Below are 22,221 nucleotides of genomic sequence, written 5' to 3'. Positions count from 1 at the left end.
TCATGACCGACTACATCGAAAGTGGTCACATGACTTTGGTGCCTGCTAAGCACATGGGTCAAGGGAAGTATTACGTGCCGCATCATTGCATTTTGCGCCCTGAGAGCGCCACAACGAAGCTGCGCGTCGTTTTTGACGCGTCAGCTAAAGATGCGCATTCCAAATCCCTGAACGACACGCAATTAACAGGTCCAAAGTTACAATCCAACATTGCGGAGATTCTTCTTCATTACCGGGAGCACGAAGTGGTCTTTATGGCTGACGTGCGCCAAATGTACCGTCAAATTAACGTTGCTCCGCAACACCGGGATTACCAGCGTATTCTCTGGCGAGCTCACCCAGATGAGCCTCTTCAGGAATATATTTTAAACACCGTAACGTACGGGGTCTCCTCGGCTCCGTTTCTTGCTTGCCGAACGATCCAGCAATTGGCCAACGATGAAGGGCACAAGTACCCAAAGGCCAAAACCGTTCTAGCTTCCGATATTTATGTCGACGACGTTGTTACCGGAAGTTCTTCGCTGGATGATGCTCGTGACATCAAGTCACAAGTTATCGACCTTTTCAAGCTCGGCTGTTTTGAGCTTCGAAAATGGGTAAGCAACCAACCCGAACTTCTAAGGGACTTGCCCTCAGAAATGTGTCTTTCGGAGGCCGTCGTATTTACCGAAGCCGAAGACACTACCGTTAAGGTCCTTGGCCTTAAATGGGAACCCGCTTCAGATTCGTTCGTTTTTAACGTTCAACCTTCCAATCAACCGTGTACCAAACGAACGATTCTAAGCGAGGTCGCCAGAATCTTTGACCCTTTGGGTTTCTTGTCTCCTCTGACAATCCAAGCCAAAGCCTTAATCCAAAAACTTTGGATTCTTGGCACATCATGGGATGAAACTCCACCTCCGGAAATTGTCTCCCAGTGGAACAACTTCTCCCAGCAGCTCCCTCAAATTAGGGACCTGAAAATTCCTCGCAAGCTCACCATAAAAGGTGCTCAAACGTATCAGCTGCACGGGTTTTGCGACAGTTCGGAGGTAGCGTATGGCGCCGTCATATATCTCCGTGTCACCGATTCGGACGGTTCCGTTCACGTCTATCTCGTGTGCGCAAAGGCGAAGGTTTGTCCACTCCGTAAACAATCTTTGCCTCGGTTGGAACTGTGCGCAGCAGTGCTGCTTGCTGACCTCATCAAGTTCGTCAAGGACACGCTACGGTTGCCTATTGACGAAACTTACCTTTGGTGTGATTCAACCGTTACCTTGGCTTGGTTGCGTGCTCCGTCCTCGCGTTGGGTGACATTCGTCGCCAATCGTGTTAGCCACGTGCAGGACATCGTTCCTACCGCCTGCTGGAGACACGTTCCCTCTGGAACGAATCCCGCAGATATCTGTTCACGTGGGCAGCTGCCACATGAACTTTTGACCAATACGCTATGGTGGGCGGGTCCAGAGTGGCTTTCCCAATCACCGTCTGAATGGCCAACAGATCTATCGAAGGATCGTAACAACGACAACGTTGTACTTTCCGAGCAGCGTCGGGTAACTCTGGTAACAAGCCAAACCGAACCTATCAAGCAACCGTCAATCATCGATCAGCTGTTAGAGAGGTACTCGTCCTTGGACAAAGTCTGTCGCATTCTGGCTTACGTTCGTAGGTTTTGCACCAACGCGCGTGGCAACGCTTCTCGATCTGAAAGCCTGTTCATAACAGACACCGAGCGCCATCGGGCGCTACTCGAAATCGTTAAGCATTTCCAAAATCGTCATTTTTCCGATGAGATATCGAAACTTAAATTGCGGAAACAGTTACCTCGTAGTCTTCGCAAACTGAATCCGTTTCTCGACGACCAAAGTATACTCAGGGTGGGCGGACGACTTGCGCGCTCCGGATTAGAATTTGAGCACAAGCATCCCGCTCTATTGCCTAGAAAATGTGTACTTACGACACGCGTAATCGAATCGGTGCATCGGAAATGCTTCCATCCGGGTTTAAATACGACTCACTACTTGGTCCTGCAGCAATTCTGGAAACGATGGAATAATGAGTACCTACATGCTTTAACTCAGCGGGCAAAATGGACCAAAGACTCGACACCGTTAACCGTAAACTCACTCGTACTTATTAAAGACGACAACCGACCTCCTCTTCATTGGCCGTTGGGACGAGTTGTGTCTCTCCATAACGGACCTGACGGAGTAGTTCGGGTGGCTACCGTTAGAACCGCGAAGGATAACTTAGTTAAAAGGCCCCTGGTCAAACTATGTCCTCTTCCATCCGAATAATCACTCCCAACAACGCTCCTAGTTTTAAGATTAGCTTAATAAATCGTAGTCTAATAGTAATGTAACGTCCCTTTTTTATTCGGGAAAATCCCATTGGTATTTTGGTGGGCGGAATGTTCCGTTCTTAACGTTTAGTTTTACAATAATAATTCATATTCCGCGCGCTTCCAACCATTTATCGATGCACTGCCAAACCGTACTTCGCAGGGATGCGAATTTTGAAATGCTAGCCAATGAGGATCGCCTAAACTGTAATTGGGCGCATGCGCGTGGATACCGTCTGCAGCGCCTCTGTCGGCGACTGAGAGAACACCGCGACGCCGCGAGCGATCACATCGACCGCCATTGAATAAAATCGAAATATTATGTTTTAATCGTTCAATCTCCAAATTTGTGTGTTTATATCGTGATTATTGTGCGTGACAAGGCCTGAGACTGTTTATCGTACCACCGGCCGGTGTGTGAAGGAGAAGGGGTGAACGTGAAAGAACCAGCCACGCTGAGGAGCCATATTGCAGCTGAAGGTTAGTCCAGTGCATGATATCCTTGTTGGCCAGGTTTCTCAATTAGTATCGTTTGTTACCGGCGAGTATACATATTTATGCTCGATCCAGACAGTTACGAATTGGCATTGCATCATATTTTCGAAAACCGCGTCAATTTGTAACAATAGTAGTGTGACTACTTGAAAAAAGAACAAATCAAAAAAATATTCAATAAAATAATTTGATTTGTTCCCTAGTTGTAAAATAAAAAAATTTAAAAAACCCCCGACCGTGACATAGTAGACCGATTTTCATTAAACATAGCTAAGAACACTCTCGACTAACTCAGCTTTCGGACAAAGAAATTAAATCTAAATCGGTTCATCAGTTCGGGAGCTACGATGTCACAGACACACAGACAGATAGACAAACACACTCACAGACAGACAGACAGACACGTCAAACTTATAACACCCCGTCATTTTTGCGTCGAGGGTTACAAAAGACACGTAGTCATTTGGCTTGTGCATTTGCAGAAACGCTCTGAACGGTTTCGTACCATTGCTAGTGCTATTCAAATCCGTGAAAATAAAATCAGTCATAGGCGTTTAACTATGTGTATGGTCGTTTTCATACCGTGTGGTTACGAGTCAAGAATTTCACCACCCTCTTTCCTACTGTGGGTGTCGTAGAAGTCGATTGTGGGTCATGGGTTCCATCGTGTTGTGGGCGATGGTCTGGCAACCTATTACTGCAATATTTCCTCAATTTCCAAGCGTGGCACAGCACTGTAATGGTGCTCTCACACTGGCAGTTATACCTCTATGACATGATATGACAGGGCAGCGCGATGGCGCGATGGCGCCGTGTTATTGTAACGTGATATAACAGAACTGCGTGGCAGCAGCATAACTAAGCGGCTTCATGTGCTTACCACGTTTGTGAAAACAGGCTTGAGTTTGTATGTTTGTGTTTACCGTCCAAATCTAATCCATACCGTGTACAAATCTTATATTTAGTATATAATAAAGTTTGAGCGGCGAGAAGGGGTTAAGCGGACAGGCACGTAAGGAGATTTATGTCGGTACATGGAGCACATCACATCAATCTGTGACGTGAGCTGAACGAAAATACGTGGACGTCCATTCTGGTCGTCAATCAAGAGAAAGCTTAAGAATACGGGTATGTTCAAAGACGATGATGTTGTAAGGGCTGATAGGGGAAATCAAATGGCACTTTTATTCCCTGCTACCAGAGCTATGATCTCGAGCTCTCTTGTTCTGTTGTAAGGTTTTGCTATTCTTGGACACTATTTTTTACTCTTTGTATTATTTTATACTCATATAAATAAACTAAGTAAATCGATATTCTTTATTGCAACATTTTAGCATTTTACATGTAAAAAATATACAGAATGTTGAGTAAGAGTATAAGTAACTAGGTAACAACAGGCGGTCTTATCGCTAAAAAGCGATCTCTTCCAGGCAACCTTAGGGTAGCTGGAAAAACGGAACATAAACAAAAGCTAACGCTAGTCTTAATTCTACTGGTAAGGAATTCCACAACCGTACAGCCCGGAAGGCCCTAAGGCGCTTTTATAGCAATTGACAAAGTGGGACGTTTTACTAAACACACTCACAATTTGTCATGTATATTGTACCATTAGTTTTCGTTTTTCTTGCATTCGATATTGATCTGGATATAACCTATCGTTTAGCATACATGTTGAACTAAAACCTATCACCGCTTATCCGCCATTTTGATTTCGCGCGGTCCCCAAAATGGCCGTCTTATCGAACGGACGCTGAGGGATTAAGATTCGTCTTTGAGATATCCTGGTTCGAAGGCTTACGAGTACTGTATTCAAACAATGTTTCTAAATATCAAAGCGATATGATACCAATCTGTTATTACGAAAATATTTTTTTACATCTTATAAACATCGAATTAGTCAATAAGATTTTTGTGATTTTTCCAGTTTGAGGACTTGAAGTATTCAAACAACGATTTTAAGTATTTTAAGATTTCACAGCTATATGATACCGATCAGTATGTGTCAAAAGTGACATATATCTTCGACCAGTAGCATCACTGTTGACTTAGACTGATTCGTATCGCAGTTAAATCTTGTAGGCCTTGTTCGAATTGGTTCATAAGAATTGTCTTTGCGATTTCCCTGCTCGAAGTCTTAGATCTCGATAAATGTTGTGTGTGGCAGTAGAAGATATATCAGGCTTGAAAACATTATTATCGATGGGTGCCTTATTCCAATATACTTTCGTCAAAAACGTACTCTAGAATACGATATTGATCGGAAATATTGACGATGTAGTGACGTCTGTTCAAACAAATTCTTCTGTTTTGACACCGCTATATATATCCGATAACTATATGGGTGAATCACCTTTTTCTTGCTTGTTATTGCCATGGTTACAGTCCCCTGGGTCACCCTGGTTTTATGCAAAATTATGCTATTTAAACTATGCAAACAAGCATTTTTCTGTTGTTAATACATCCCTTTCTTAATGGGCCATCTACAAACATGGACTACATGCATGTTTGCATAATTAAAGTAGCATAATTTTGCATAAAACCAGGGTGACCCAGGGGACCGTAACCATGGCAATAACAACCAAGAAAAAAATGATTCACCCATATACCAAAGACATGTGTAACTCCGTATAGACGGATAAGGTCCAAGAAAAAAACGTACCTCAAAACCATAGAGAAAAAGGTACGGTGGCCTAGATGGCGTTACACCTTTATTTTTTGCGGTTTATAAATCATAATAAAATATAGTGATATTTTTTTCGGTTAATTGGACAGTAAGTAATTATAAGACAAACTTTAAAAAAAACCGGCCAAGAGCGTGTCGGGCCACGCTCAGTGTAGGGTTCCGTAGTTTTCCGTATTTTTCTCAAAAACTACTGAACCTATCAAGTTCATAACAATTTTCCTAGAAATCTTCATAAAGTTCTACTTTTGTGATTTTTTGATATTTTTAAACATATGGTTCAGAAGTTAGAGGGGGGGGAGACACACTTTTTTTTTCCTTTAGGAGCGATTATTTCCGAAAATATGAATATTATCAAAAAACGATTTTAGTAAACCCATATTCATTTTTAAATACCTATCCAACAATATATCACACGTTAGGATTGCAATGAAAAAAAATCACTCCCCACTTTACGTGTAGGGGGGGTAACCTAATAAAACATTTTTTCCACTTTTTATTTTTGCACTTTATCGGCGTGATTGATATACATATTGGTACCAAATTTCAGCTTTCTAGTGCTAACGGCCACCGAGATTATCCGCGGACGGACGGACGGACGGACAGACAGACATGACGAAACTATAAGGGTTCCTAGTTGACTACGGAACCCTAAAAAGGGTCCAGTAGCCTATGCTCTCCAAACACCATCATCGGAAATTACTATCATTGGCAGTTTGGAACAGCCCCTGAGGTATTGAGAAAGATTGATGGTTTAAAGGTGATCTTTCCAAAACGCGTAGACAAGTCGTCAATTTCTCAAGCTTCGTGCGAACGAGACGGAGCTCTCTCGCTCTTTCATATTAGCACATCAAATACCTACCTTTAAACGAGCAATTCTTGTATATTTATATCCCGGCGATCTAAGAAACAGCTGTAACGATTTTGATGAAATTTCTTATGTGTAGGTTTTCGGGGGTGAAAACTCGATCTAGCTGATTCTTAGGTCCCAGGAAACGCGAAGTTTCGAGTTTTCATGCGTTTTTATATCGCTTTATTAAACGCAATATGTAGACTAAAACTCCGAGCGAAGTTCGGTCGCCCAGGTACTAAATAATAATACCTGCTTATGTACCAAAGATAATGACTTCCAAAGTATGTAAAGATCGCGTCTATACACTATGACTTCGCCACGCAACGATAGCGATTGACCACTTGTGTATGCCTTGAGCTGTGTCATATTTCAGAGCGGCCAAATTGTCTGCGTGTGGAGTCCATTTTTATGGCTTTGAAAAGCGGCTTTTTATACAGAGTGGGAAAGCGGGGTGCGTATCGATCGGTATAACTTTTTTTGATATATTTTTAGTCGCTATAACGATCATTTGATATAATTATTGAATCATATAACAACAAATAATATACTGACAAATTGTATTATTCTTATTTAATATAATGATAATTTTTTCGCATAACATTTACTATAACATACTTTGAATATAATGCTTATTTCCTATAATAAATAAATTGTATAACACAAATTCTTTTTAAAGCACAGTTAGAATTGCACAATAAATTAGATCCATCATTTACCAGAAAAGTAGATTAGGTTAGAACTGTGACCCTTACACACAACGCGCTGCTACCAGACAAAAAGGTTAGGTTAGGTTAGAACTGTGACCCTTAAACATACGTACTGCTATCAGAAAAGTAGGCTAGATTAGGTTAGAACTGTGATCCCTTCAAAAAAGAATAAAATTAATTCATGAAATGTTTTATACTGTTTGCTAGTTATATTATACTAGTCGTATATCAATAGATAGTTACACCATACCACGGTTATTACAAATAAGTGTTATACGAAATAATGATTATACAAAATAAAAGTAGATATTTTGTGGTTATACCAAATGTTAATTATGTCAAATAAGTGATTATACCCTCTAGATATATACCAAATGTTGTTATAACAAATGTTACTATACCAAAAAAAGTTATACCAATCATTACACACCCGAGAAAGCGAAGGTTGCAAATGGAAACGGAGATAAAATGAATTGAACTGAATGGCGCGATTGTCGTGGAATTAAGATAAAGAACGTTTTATCGACCACGTATTATTAAGCTATAATATAATTAATTAATTTCCATAGAGTACCTAGTCTGTTAATATTTTTTTATAAATACTTTTGCATGTTAAATTGTATCTTGTTAATGAATGCATGTTAATCTCTAATGTTTAGAAAAGAAGTGGCCCGCCGAGTTTCTTGCCGGTCCCATAGTGGATACCCCCCTCCCAACTGAGGGGGGGACTGGAATCTTCTCGAGGCTGAGGCGTAGGGTTAGAGCCGGCGTAGCTTTATTTGACGTTCGTATGCGCATTGTAATATGCCTACTTAAAAAAAAAAATTTTTTCATTTTCGTTTTTTTTTTTTCATTTTAATAGGTATCAAATTGTCGAAATATGATATGAACTTGTTCTACATATTTATAGGTCCTTACCTACTAAGACGCTTTTCTCAGTGTTGAATAAATATAAGGTAGGTAGCGGTCAGGACAATAATAGTAATATAATAGAATGTCATAGAAAACTCAACAATAAATGCTAGTAATCGTAGGCTAGAACCTACGTCTAACAGAAATTACGATAATTATGACAGACAAATTTTTCATTTATTTTCCATAACTAAAACGACAAAGTTATAAAGTTCCTCGTTAACATAAATTTTACAGCCCACCCATCCTATCAATTTCCGGAAAACACCGGAAATAACGGAAGTCGTAACTTCCGGTAATTTAAACAAAATTGACATGGTTTCTATTACCGGATAATATGTGTTACGCGATACTTTTTTAAATAGCATTTTTTCTAAAAGAAATTTCACTCAATCTTTTAGGTTATTTTTACTGTGTAAGAATTTGAAAATTGTATGTAGGAGTGGTTATTTCACCGTTTCAAAAAGTACAAATAACGCTGTTTTTTTTTCATAGAAATTATAACAATAATGAGACACGGTCAGTTCTGTTGTAAATATTAGAATAAAGAAATAGAAAAAACGTCCATTGCAGAAACCATTTACATATGTAGGTACAGCACCACATGCATTTGAAAAAAGAAAGAAAGAGATCGTATAAACTAAATACTTAAAGTTATTATCTTGTAGTGCTTAGTGCCAATTTGAGTGATATACATTCGCCTGGAATTGTAATAGTAAATCCATAGTTTCCCATTATATTTAATATTTTGACCATTTGAAATTACACCCTGTATGTAGCCTACTTAATCGATATTGATTTGTTGGTTAAGTAAAACTTTTTTTGGCAAGAAAAGGTGCCCGGAGATTGTTTCCACAACCTGGATAACTACGTCCATATAAAGGTGAGATAAATAGGTAGAAACTTTACTGGTAAAAACTTTCTGAAAGACTTTTATTCAATGTAGCGGTAAAATAAGCATTACGTAGCCTTAATGGCATCTCATATGGCGAATACTGATATTTCTGGCGCTCTTTACCATATTATCCCCTCCCGAGCATTTCTTTTTTTTGCCACTTTTATGAAGTGTGATATTTTTGAAAAAAAAATACGCTATTCCTACTCAGAATTACTAGCTTTTTCAATCCTAGTAGTTAAAAAAATTGTCCCATACGATTTTTTCTTATTTTGTTACCATTTTCCGTATATGTTGTATGGGGTAACAAAAGAGGAAAGTAACAAAATGTATGGAAATTCTGGGACACTTTTTGTCTCCCAGTGAGATTGAAAGTACTCGTGATTCTGAGTACAATTGACCTAAAATTCCGTAAAACAATCAAAAAAATTTTATTGGCAAAAAAAAGAAATGCTCTCCCCAACCTATATTGCTATCTCCAGTATAATAAAAGTACGATACAGTATCTGGCGTTGTTCGGGCAGTTGTCTAAGCGTGCCGCGCTTTGATTAGCACACTGCGTAATACTGCCAACGCCAACACTATACTGCCCGCATTTTATCACCATACACGACTACTATCTGTCATTTGTCATTTAGTTTGTGTAGCGACCGTTGGCGCTAGTAACATGCGCACGCTGTGTTCGACCGGACCAATACAGGTTCGATCGCCACATCTATTATTATTGTCAAATGTTTATATTTTATAATTTCTTTATGCCGTATGCTTCGTTATTTTTGTATTTCGTTCTTTATGCTTCGTGTTTCTTTATTTTTGTATGTTGCTTCCGTTCTTAATGGTCTCACCGGAAGACCAGCGCTGGAAGTCGCCAGCAATATGCTGAGGTGAGGCCATTTCGTGGCACTTTATTCTTCTATGTCATTCGTAAATATTGTTTATTTTCTGTGTGTTTACGAATAAAAGTGATTCTATTCTATTCTATCTCTGTCTCCCTTTACTATTATGCCTTCTGCAATCAACAGTGCTACCTCTGTCACTCGTAATATATTCATGAAAGTACTTACGATACAGTATCTGGCATTGTTCGTACAGTTGTCTAAGCGTGCCGCGCTTTGGTTAGCGCATGGCGTGATACTGCCAACGCCGTCACTGTACTGCCCGCACTGCCACAATTGAAGCGTTAAACACTGCCACTATCTCCGTCACTCATTACCATATCCCCTTTACATTGCTATCTATCATAATAAAATTACTTACGATACAGTATCTGGCGTTATTCGGGCAGTTGTCTAAGCGCGCCGCGCTTCGGTTAGCGCACGGCGTAATACTGCCAACGCCGTCGCTGTACTGCCCGCACTGCCAGCATTTCAGCGCTGTGCACGCCGAAACCAGCGCTAGGAGCAGCGCCACAGACGCCAGTCGAGTTGTGCTTGACATTTTCTGGAACAATATATATATATTTTAATACTTTATCACCCAAGAACCCGCCTGGTAGGCACTCGTGAACTTTGTTCGGACAACGTTGGGCGGTAAAATGTCCGGTTTTTGACGGAGTACGACATTATTTGTCTGCTACTGTATGTGTTCATATTAGTTGCTACAGATAATTGGAGTAATCCAGAAAAAAAATCTATTTTGTCAGAGGCATGACGCGACTGGCAGCTACCGTTGAAAACTCCGTTGAATTAGAAGCTGTCAAAATGTATTACAAATAAACAAAGTGTTACCTAAACTGACTGCAATAAGAGACAAATACATATACTTGTAGGTAGTGAACTCTGAAGAAATAATGATAATTATTTATTCTTTAAATAATTATTAAATTTCTTAGATATAAAATACATTCAATAAAGGGCGGCATGATTTGGTAGGATTACGAGAATATGAATATACCTAATATTGTCCTCGGTTACCGCGATAGTTACTCATGAAAATTGCACATTTTGATTGTTTATATAACATTTAGTTAATTTAATTCTTACAAAATGTAATTTAATGGATGACTGTTATTGGCCTTCTTATACGTAAGCAGTAGTATGTCTTAGTTATATTTACGGCTGTTGTTATCCTGAATACCAATAAAATAAAATAAAATAAATTAAATGAAATAAAAGTATGGAAACGGATTAAATCGCGTATAGATGAATTTAAAATTCATCCCCATAAATTCATTATACGCGATTTAATCCGTTTCCATAGTTTTATTTCATGAATATACCTACTTATGTATTTAATGCAACACTTTTAAACAATAAATACGTTATGCAGTTTCCCCAAATTGCTAAGCCATACCATAAAATATAATTTGCATTACCATTATACGTTTAGCTTATATTCGCTGTTTGAATAGAAATCATCGCTGACCAAACTTAAATTTTGATAAAATTTCCTATTGGACCGATTTTCATCAAACGTGAAGTGAGTAAGAACATTGCCGACAGCTTTCAATAATAAAAAAATCGAAATTGGTTAATTTGTTCAAAAGCTACAAAACCACATACAGATACATTCTCAAAACTAACACTGATCCACCTAGATCATCGATCGTCGAAAAGATCTGAACAGCTGTTTCAACGCAATCACTTTGCCGTTCAATTGTTTAAAAAACGTGACGGACCAAAGAAGAGCTCTAAAAAAGTAGGCTAAAGTCCAAAATTGGGTGGATATTGAGTTGGAACCGCGCCAAAGTTGGGTAATGAAAGTGATTGGGAATGGGGTAGCGATGTACCGTTCCCGGGAATAGAGAAATCTTTTTTTTTATATATTAGGAGCAGACAGGTTGCCTCGCCACCAAAAGTGTTGGTGCTCGGAAATATTCTCTGGGAGTAGCACTAGTGTCACATATATTATGACACGACCGGTCTGGCCTAGCGGGTAGTGACCCTGCCTGCTAAGCCGCGGTCCCGGGTTCGAATCCCGGTAAGGGCATTTATTTGTGTGATGAGCACAGATATTTGTTCCTAAGTCATGGATATTTTCTATGTATTATAAGTGTTTGTATATTAAATATATCGTTGTCTGAGTACCCACCAAACAAGCCTTCTTGAGGTTACCGTATAATATTTATTTATTTATTCTGTAAGTGCGATAAAACTTTTTTTTGTCGCAAACTCGACGAATACCTATGTTTAATCGCTTAGTAAACGAAACAAGACAAAATACCATAGAAACTTGAAGGCAAAAACTTTGTAATTTTTATAATATTTAATACAAAAAATATATATTATGTAATAATTGATTAAAAGACAGTAAAACCCTACAAAATTCCCTAAACACGTTATTTTAACCAACAGATATAAACTAAAGAAAATAAAAACAACAAGAACATTTTTATACAAAAAAAATAGAGTGCAGTAATTTTTGCTAGTCAAAGAATTCTCGAGTTTAGAAATTTCTCCGGAAAATAATTCTTAGAAACGAGAACATTCTCATCGGCACATCACTATGATTGGGGTTGGGGTTTTAATGCGTGGAGTTTGAAAGGTTCTTGCTACAGAATTTATTGAGAAGGTGGAAACTTTGAAGGACTTTGTCAAACTGACGGCACTCAATCAGGCTTTCGGCGTTGAAAACAAGAGTGAAATGATGTTTTCAATTATTTATGTATGTATGTATGTAAACACTTTATTGTACATAAGATAAGTTAGGACATAGAAATACAGTATAATTATGGTCTACAAAGGCGAACTTATCCCTATAAGGGATCTCTTTCAGTCAACCTTTGAGCGAATTGAGAGGAAAAACTAATAAAAACATGATAGACAAACGAAAATGCTGTGTCGCCTCCATGCTCTTTATATCCATGTTAGTAGTTCTTATCTCTGTTACTAAGACGAGCCGGTCCGGGCCGTAGCAACTACGCTCGCATTCCATTGTGCATTTATCTTGTTTTGTTGTCGATTTACCCATCATAGAAAAAAGTGAATTTAGATTTTTCTTGTGTAATATTCGTTTAAGTAAAAAGAATAATAATATTATATTATTACCCCTTAAGTAATAATATTATGTGTACCAAAAGTGTTAAGTTATTGTTAATATTGTAAGTTATTAGTACTTAATTGAGTGTGCGCTCACCGCTTAAAAGATAAGTATTGCATGAAAAATAAGAAATTCTCATGTAAGTGAATATTATGTATTCTTATGGGAAATAAAGATCTTTAAACCTAAAACTATGTACAGAAAGGAAAAATTTATAGTTTAATTATTACCCCAGTAATAATTAGAACCGAATATAATATTAAAATAATAAAACCGAAAAATAATAATAACCGAAAATAAATACAAATAATAATAATAACCGAATATAATAGAATTTAGTTGAAATGGTCCGATTAGGTAACATACTAAAACTAGCTACACTAAGTATAATGATTGCAATTGCATTGCAGACGTCGTGTATCCGGCGTACGCTCAAGATCCTTAAAGGCGTTCCCTGCGCCAATGACCTTCGATTTGAATCCATTGATTTTATGATAGTACCTATCTAAAGCCTATCATATTAAGCTTCGTCTTTAAACAAAAGAATATCTCATAATTACTTCACAGCTCATTGTTTCTGTGATTTTGGCATCAAAGTTTTAGAGTATCAATTTTAGGGCCAAAAACTGTTTTTTTGGCCATAACTTTTGTTTTACTTAGTTTAAAATTAAAATCTCTCTTGAAATTTTAGAACAGTCAAAGCTAAATCCAAGCATGTCGATTTCATGTATGTAACACCCTTCACTTTTTAGACCATATTTAAAAAAATCATAAAAAATAAGTATTACTTTTTTTTTCAAAATATGGCCCTAACGTATAGAGATAAAAGATTGAAAAACCGATGGCCGTTGGTCCTATAATTCTATCTACACCGTGTTTCACTTAACACTAAAAACCTGAAAACCGTTTGTCCAGAATCGAGAGTAGAATTGATTGAGCTATATCTTGATGGGGGTAATATTTTTATTTAAATTAGTATTATTAGTTATTTTTTATGTGCCTATTCTATTGTATTCGTAATACAACATTGTGTATATCGCATTGCTAGAGGTTGTTTACCTTTTTCAGTATTTGAGGTAATACTGGCTGGTAATACTTGGACGATTATTTTTTCCGCTACGAGTTTGACGTTGTTTGTCAGTTTAATCTTAATGTTTATCATAAGTCATAACAAATTGAACTCGTACCTAATTGCAACCTTTTCATTTCGAATATTGGGTTTAAATTTGCTTACTGCGATTACCTGTCCAATTTGAAGTTTACTGTGACAAAGCTTTAAAGTGTTTTACAGTGACATCTTAGCTGTCTATACACAAATAAATAGTTTTATGGTTTATGATGGTAGTTAGCAATTATTTTATTGACTGTAGAGCTAAAAGTCAAGTAGAGCTGTACAGAAAATTCAAAATTCAATTTAAAAAAAAAGTAACCATCAGATTAAAAGATGAATACTCTAGATGAGTTTAAAAAAATAAAAATCAGTTGGGGTGTCTGAGGTTTTGAGTGATACCGGAAACACGTTGTATGTAAATTTAGGAGATTCAACTCAAAACTTGTCAAAAATCGATAAAATCCGTGTGGAGCCCCTTAACATGGTATTTCCTTTTTGTCACTACTAGACCATTTTGTAAAAGGCATATCCACATTGACTTGTTAATCTTAGCACCTTTGCTTTGTTTCACTTTAAAACAGTCACGTAACTGATAAAAGATTTAAGATTAGAAAAAAATTAAAAGCAGTCATGCTTAATGCCTAGTCGTTTGCGGACGTTCCTGCTTGATAGAAACATTGTAAATGTTCCATACAAACTTCCACCCCCATTTGAGGAAATTGGGTTGTTAGAAAGAGACAAAAAATAGACAATGTCACTCTCCATCCCTTGAACTATCTCTACTTATAAAATCACGTCAGTTCGTCGCTCCGTCACTTTCCCACTTATAATAATAGTATGGATAGTTAGATACCTAGCACATGCAATTATCGGCCGAAGCGAAGCCGAGGTCAACAAACATGTTAAATATTTGAGGCTTTATTATTTACTTGCCAAGGTAATAGTTATTTGTTATACAAGGGGGCAAAGTTGTATTTTAACGCCGAGTGTGGAATTGAAAAACGAGCAAGTGAAAGGATTCTATAGTTGAACCACGAGCGAAGCGAGTGGTTCGAGAATAGAATCCTGAACTTGCGAGTTTTTTAACACACGAGAAGTAAAATACATTTGCACCCGAGTGTAACACAAAACTTTTCCCCTCATTATAGCGAGTAAACTGTAGTTGTAACGCAAAAAATGCGTTTATCACTGCTTCCAGTAGTTCCACAGGTGGTAAATCATCTTTATTACTAGATTCACCTATTTTTATCAATTTGAAAGCAGTTAATTTGACTTTATTCAAGGTCAAATCACTTTACCCACTAGTGGATAAAATGCGTTTTTACCCGCTGGTATTAAAGGACAAAACACGTGTTTCCGAGCTAGTGAGGGGAAAAGGTACTTTTTCTGTTCGACGAAGCCGGGAAACAGCTACTTCGTTCAGCGTAGCGGCCCAAAATTTGACGCCTTAAATGATTTACTTTACCAAAATACTAAATCACCCCTAGTAACACAAAACTTCTTAACCGAGCCTAGTCAGTTGTACGTCTTATCCACAACAAATAAAGTAAAGTAAAGTAAATTTATTAATTAAATAAAAACACAAAGTTTTACACGCAGGCATTATCCGGTGGACTGCAAACTAGGCTAGGCCTGTATCTATAACCATACACTTTTTCAATCAAAATAATTTACAACAGTTATAAATCTGATGCCCAGTTACACCAAACCGGAGCTTGTAAAACCCGTACAAACTTTCCTCAGTTAACTGAAAACAATTTGGGAACCTCTAAAACGGTTTACGATACAAATTCCAGCCATTATATAAATCCGGTTTACAGCTCGTAAAAAAGGTATTACCGGTCTGATTCGGACTTTAATATGTACAGATTGTAATTTTTATGAACGAAAATATTTTGATCAAAATCTAGAAAATTTATTTGATAAGTAGGGGCTAGTTGGCTAGTTGATTATAAAAAAATTGAGCCAAAAATCAAACTTGAGCCAACCAAATAATTTATTTAAATTAAGAAGATAATTATTGAGTAAAATTAAGGTATACTTTTTCATGGTTCTGCAAAATAAAAGTTCTGCACATGATAAAAGAAATTTAATGTTTCTGTTTAAAAGTCACATTTGACACTATAACATTCGATCCTATCGTACCTATTTATATTTTTTTTTGTATTATAAATGGGCTTACTCTTGACCACAGACTAGTCAAAGGCAAAGACGTGGCCTACGATGGAGTGAGCTCGCCCAGAAGATGTAAATTTTATAATATGTTTGAATCGGGTCGTACAAGTGTATTGTATACATGAGCTTATGGCGCTCACAAAGTGTCTTTTATCGTGTAATGATACGGAGTTGAATTTTTGATGAACGACTTTGTAAGTCTTTGGGACATGTTACTCATGTAAATAAAGGAAAAGTATCACAGAGTTGCAGTGTATGTACCTAGTGATTCGCTTAAAAATGTAAACACTTTTGCATAATTCATAATTCAATATTATTTGTTATAATGATATATACATACATACAATCACGCCTGTATCCCATAAAGGGGTAGGCAAAGCACATGAAACTACTAAAGCTTCAGTGCCACTCTTGGCAAACAAAGGGTTGAAAGAAAACGAAACTGTGGCATTGCAGTGACAGGTTGCCAGCCTCTCGGCTACGCCACAATTTAACCCATATCCCATAGTCGCCTTCTACGACACCCACGGGAAGAAAGGGGGTGGTGAAATTCTTAACCCGTCATCACACAGGCAATAATACATATGTTATAATGATACAGTATAAAATAATAAAATTGCATACCGTTTTGTTAGGCAGGCGTCTGATTTTTTATCCCGTAGTCTAGTATTTAGTCCATCACTTTCATCGAATAGCCCAGGTCAATTTAGATTCCATTACCTAACTCTCAAATAGTCCTTACACCCTGGCGGGTGTTGCCTTTGCGTGTGTCTCATGATACGGGCAAGGGCAACATCCGCTCGGTGTACCCCTTACATTTTATTAAAGTGTCAAAAGGGCTTCTACGCGTTGGTTTCGGACTCCGGGCAAAAATAATCTAAACGTACTTAAATAGTTATTTTATGCAACCGGTGCTACAAAATGTGATTTGGGGAGTAGACTGCAGTAGACTTAAACATCTTTTACCTATAATTTTAGAACAAAACGGGACTTAATAGCGTAAACACTTACATTTAAATTTGGCCCGACGTCAAAAACAGCCAAATTAATAAATCTGCGGTAGCTAAACATTTGCTACAGTCGGGACCAAACCACTGGATCGAGCTCCATAGTCCCAAAATTCTATCAACGGAACGTCTGTTCTTCAGCAGAAAAGTACGTAAAGCGATTAAAATTAGAAAATTTCAACCAGAATGAGGGGCAGGGAATTTCTTTTTCATGGAATCCAGTAATATTCGAAACGTCGGGCCAAATATAAATGTAAGTGTTTATTAATTAGTCCCGTTTTGTTCTAAAATTATAAGTGTAAATCGTGTTAGTTTAAATCAATATATCTTTTACCTATGTAGGATTTTTAAAGTCTATGCACGATCCCGTAAATTCCAAATATCATTACGGGAGTAGAAGAAAGGTTTACATTATCACTACCTAAGTTTTCGCCATTTTCGCGAAGATGCTGCTGTTGCTCTCTCAACTCAAGCCGAAGTGAAACATGCTTAAGACGATACGATACAGGTCAATTCTCCATACAAACGCTCTCGACTATTTCCTCCCTGGTTTTTGAAGATAGAGCAATGACTTTTTCAACACAGATTATTATTATTTTTATCGGTGTCGGACCGTTTTGATTTTTTTGCTATTTTTATTATTTTAAAAGACGCTAGAGCCAATCAAAAATTTCTAAAAACGGTCTTTTTCAATATGGCTCAAAAAAGTTGTGATACTCAAGATCGGTAACAATTAGCCAAAAAAATCTAAACGGTCCGACACATTATTTTATTGTTATTCAGATTCTCAAATTTCGTTCCGTTTAAATAAGTTTTGAAGGAGGAAACAGTGGATTGCAATCCGGTCCGGCGGATCCGGTAATCCGGCCGGATCCGGTGGTTTTTTCATGCTACCGGATCCGGTGAAATTCGCCGGATCCGGTAATGTATTTTAATATGTTAGAATAGTGCAAAAAAATAACATTTACGCTAACATTTGAACGTAGCTCAACAGGGGATTGCAATCCGGTCTGATTTCCAATCAAAAAATAATTTAATACATACGTTTTTTGCATTACTAGGCCGTTTGGAAGTAAAATAATGTGCTCGAGTGACGCGTCAAACTTTCCGTCTTTGAATCTGTAGTGAAATCTGTGCAATTGTTTGCTTGGATGCAAAATGTGGAATAGTGGAGAGTGACAAAGGGCCATACGACAAAACTTTTCGTTAACATGTCACTGAGGTCGATCATTCGCGTTTTCTGGCCAATCACTATCCGAAATCAAGACCTATTGAGTATATGCCAGCAAACACCCATTAGTGAGGAAACTGCGACACAAAAAGTACATTGGTAGCACACAATTCCAAGAGTTCCCTCTAACAAAATAACTCAACCATTTCTTTCGGCTGGAAATCGTCTGCCGCTGGAAGGAGCCTTGGCTCCAGGCGCTCTGTAAGTAAACTCATGGAAGCGGTCCGTTGAGGATGAACTACGAGCGACCAGGTCGAGCTGGAGCGTGGCCACGAGGGTAGCTGAAGATAGGAAGGCATGGCGCGAGCTTGAGAAGGCCCTTTGCATCTCTGTGGTTACGTAGGACTACAAGAACAACAACGTTTTCAGCATGATATACGAAGTAAGAGGGCACATTGCTACAAAAATCATAAAAAAACAATTCAAAGCTTAAATATGAACATTTTTAAAAGGTGGATAGATTGTGGTTTCAGCAATAGCAAATAATACTAAGGTCAATTACTCTTGATGACTTTAATTTAGCTACTGTCGTTTTTTTAGTTCTTCTTTGCGTGCGAGAAAAGTTAACTGTAAAATAACACATAATTATCTTTTTTTAAATAGTTATCTCATAATGCATGTAGGTAATGTTATAATGTCCGTTCTTAATTGTATCTTAAAAGCTCTATAGGTATTACTGTAAAACAATACAGTAAAAATAATTTTGTTATCCTATGAAAGTTTAAAAAGAACGAAATAATTTTCTTTGCGACTGATTATTTTAGTAAAATTTACTTTTTACCTGGTAAAAATGTTGATTTCTAAGCTTTCAACTTTTGGTTTATTAATCGTGAAGCAAAATACCATCATATTTGTCATATTATGCTGAAAACATACAAAAAAAGTTACTATTTGGGTACTTTTAATCCTCAAGGCCAATCCGGCCGGATCCGGCCGGATCCGCCGGATTGGGACCAAAATCCGGCCGGATCCGGCCGGATTGGATATCAGACCGGATTGCAATCCCTAGAAAACAGTTAATTAATTGATCTTTAAATTAAATTAAATTAATTAAAGTCTTCGTCGTGTTTGTTTCGTTATCAGATGTACTGCTAAATCCCAAGCCGGTGGTAAAGTAAAGCCATCTTCTCAGTTTGGATATTTCTTGATCTCAATCCGTTTCCATAGTCTTATTTCACGAGTACCTAACTATCGCGGTAACCGAAGATCGAATTCTTCTTTGTAGGCGAAAAAGAGACACTCCCTATATTACTATAACTGTTTTTATATACAGTTTGGAGTCAGCTTAACACTATCGAAACCCTAAGCACCTATATCGTCCAGTAATACGCCGATCGCGATTTATCTCCAGCCGGGCCATTTGTCGCTGTCGACAAACTCATCGCGTGTTGGCAGCGACGCGACAATTTGTCGTCGGATAAGCGACTAATGTGGGTGATTATTGTGAATATAGAATATACCTACTGGTAACTCCCTCATCTTACTAAGGTACTTAAAACGACTAGATTGTTTAACATATCTTACAAGTTAAACTTTATTGCTGGAATGTTTTGCAATTACTGTTATTACGGTTATTTCTGTGAAAACAAGGTTGTTCGTATTGGGGCATTTTCAGAATTTGGGACCCCCTAATTAGCGTAAGTTGTTAATAAAAATTAACTCACTCTCAGTTTTGATATGCGTGATGTGTGTACCGTGTTTAATTTTATCTTTTTTGTTTGTATTTTTTCCTCGTGTTGGTAGTTGTGGCAGTAATTTTTTTTTAGATTGTCCGTTACGTCCGTAAGTTAAAGCTTGTAGCTTTCGGGCGTCAAATTTGGACGGTTGAAGTCAACCAAAACATAAAAAATGCCTCGTTAGGTGATATTTTATTGCAATAACGCAAAAATTATGAACATTCAAGGGCTTTAGACGATTTCCTATCATAGGTGAGAAACAAAGTCATTGCAAAACACCTGTCCGCACCCATACAAAATACAAATAAATGAACTATAGGTAGTTTCAACTCAGTTGAGGCCACGCACACTATAACACTGTCATGTAATGACAACGAAATTTTGAAATTAGTGTTCTTACCGTGTACCGACTGCAGATTCAACAGTGAATTGCAAGAAAGACCAAAAAGTTTCTATTTACTATTTTGTTAAGAATTACGTCTATAGAACAATTTTCAAACAAAACAGAAAATAAAATATCTCGTATGTGATTAATTAATTGTCAGATTATGATTGTAATATAAATCGTAGAAATCAAAGATTACTGAATATGTAATAAATTGCCTTATTTTATCATCGTAGCTGTTAAAATAGTGTTTATCTATTTTTTCATTACTTATTAGCAGACATAGAAGTCGCAGTGGCAATAACGTCAATTAACATAGGGACATCCTTCCGATATAAAATATATCGATAGCTGAATACTTATTTGGAAGTGAAATTTCATATGAGCTATAAAGTTCATCGGATAATTTAATTTAATAATATAATATCGTTTGTCCTTAGCAAAATTTTATTCGTGCCACCGCGACTTCCAGCTAGTAATACTGAGTTCACATTTAATAGCGTCATGAGAAAATTAAACGAAGAAATAGCAGCACTTGATAAAGAAACGTTTCACAGTATTTTCAGAAAAACCCAAGAAAACGAAGAAAGAAAGATATAGGGAAAGGGAACCTATGATAGATGATTTAACCGAAAACCAAAACCTTATAATCAATCCTAACGAATCAGATGAAGATATGCCAAGTGACGGTGGTTTATAAAAGGATTTGTTCATTATTTTTTACTGCTTTTAATACCATTAATTTATTTATTTATTTATTTAAAAACATATTTCAATGACATTACAGATAAATCCAATGCGTCATGAAACTTAAATTAAAAAAAAAAAAAATAAGGTAGGCTGCGTCAGGGACACAGCCGCGATGGATAACGTGAAACGTTGTGTGGACCACCGCTATTGAGGACGGGACGTAACTAACTAGCGAAGGCCGCAGGCCGAGCTGCGGACAGACAGTGCTCCCAGGCATAACAATAATAAGTGTCTAAAAAGCGAAGCGGCGGGCCGGAGGCCCAACGCTGAGCTTAGAAACCCAGCGAAGGCCGAAGGCCGAACTCCGCGTAGGGCCGAAGGCCCGGAGCGTCCCCGAGGCGCTCCCAAATACGCGAGGCCGCAGGCCGTGCTGCGGACAGATAGTGCTCCCAGCTCCCACACAGACAAATAATAAAAGTGTCTAAAAAGTGAAGCGGTGGGCCGGAGGCCCAGTGCTGAGCTTCGAAACCCAGCGAAGGCCGAAGGCCCGGAGCGTCCCCGAGGCGCTCCCAAGTACGGGAGGCCGCAGGCCGAGCTGCAGACAGATAGTGCTCCCACACAGAGCAATAATAAAAGTGTCTAAACGCGAAGCGGCGGGCTGGAGGCCCAACACTGAGCTTCGAAACCCAGCGAAGGCCGAAGGCCGAGCTCCGGGTAGGGCTGAAGGCCCGGAGTGTCCCCGAGGAGCTCCCAAGCAGGCGAGGCCGCAAGCCGAGCTGCGGATAGATAGTGCTCCCACACAGAGCAATAATAAAAATAAAAAAAATAGCTGAGCTGTGGAGAGAGAAAGCTCCCACACAGAGAAATAATAAAAGTGTAAGGTAAGCAAAATACAAAAGACAAGACCGTGGGGCCTTCGGGGCCTGCGCACCACCAAAATTAAGCAAAACTTTAACTATGGGTGCTAGGCGACGATATGACATAGGTACTTATTATACATAGAAAACTTCCATGACTCGGAAACAAATATCTGGGTACGTCACACAATTGAATGCCCTTACCGGGATTCGTACCCAGGACTGCGGCTTAGCAGAACGTCTAAG

At 38.0% G+C, this 22,221-nt stretch overlaps 1 protein-coding gene across 1 annotated transcript in view; it reads right to left on the bottom strand.

Moving 5' to 3' along the window:
- LOC125238447 overlaps positions 1–22,221 on the bottom strand; it is a 205,751-nt gene that overhangs the window by 92,087 nt on the left and 91,443 nt on the right. The window contains exon 2 of the mRNA XM_048145800.1: positions 10,123–10,305. Coding sequence (XP_048001757.1) covers positions 10,123–10,302 — 180 coding nt within the window. The 5' untranslated portion in view covers positions 10,303–10,305. The remainder of the gene's footprint in view (positions 1–10,122; positions 10,306–22,221) is intronic.

This window comes from Leguminivora glycinivorella, chromosome 23, assembly GCF_023078275.1.
Source record: "Leguminivora glycinivorella isolate SPB_JAAS2020 chromosome 23, LegGlyc_1.1, whole genome shotgun sequence".
Taxonomy (NCBI): Eukaryota; Metazoa; Arthropoda; class Insecta; order Lepidoptera; family Tortricidae; genus Leguminivora; species Leguminivora glycinivorella.
The sequence above is the reverse complement of the archived record's forward strand: the minus strand, read 5'-3'. Positions and strand labels throughout refer to the sequence as shown.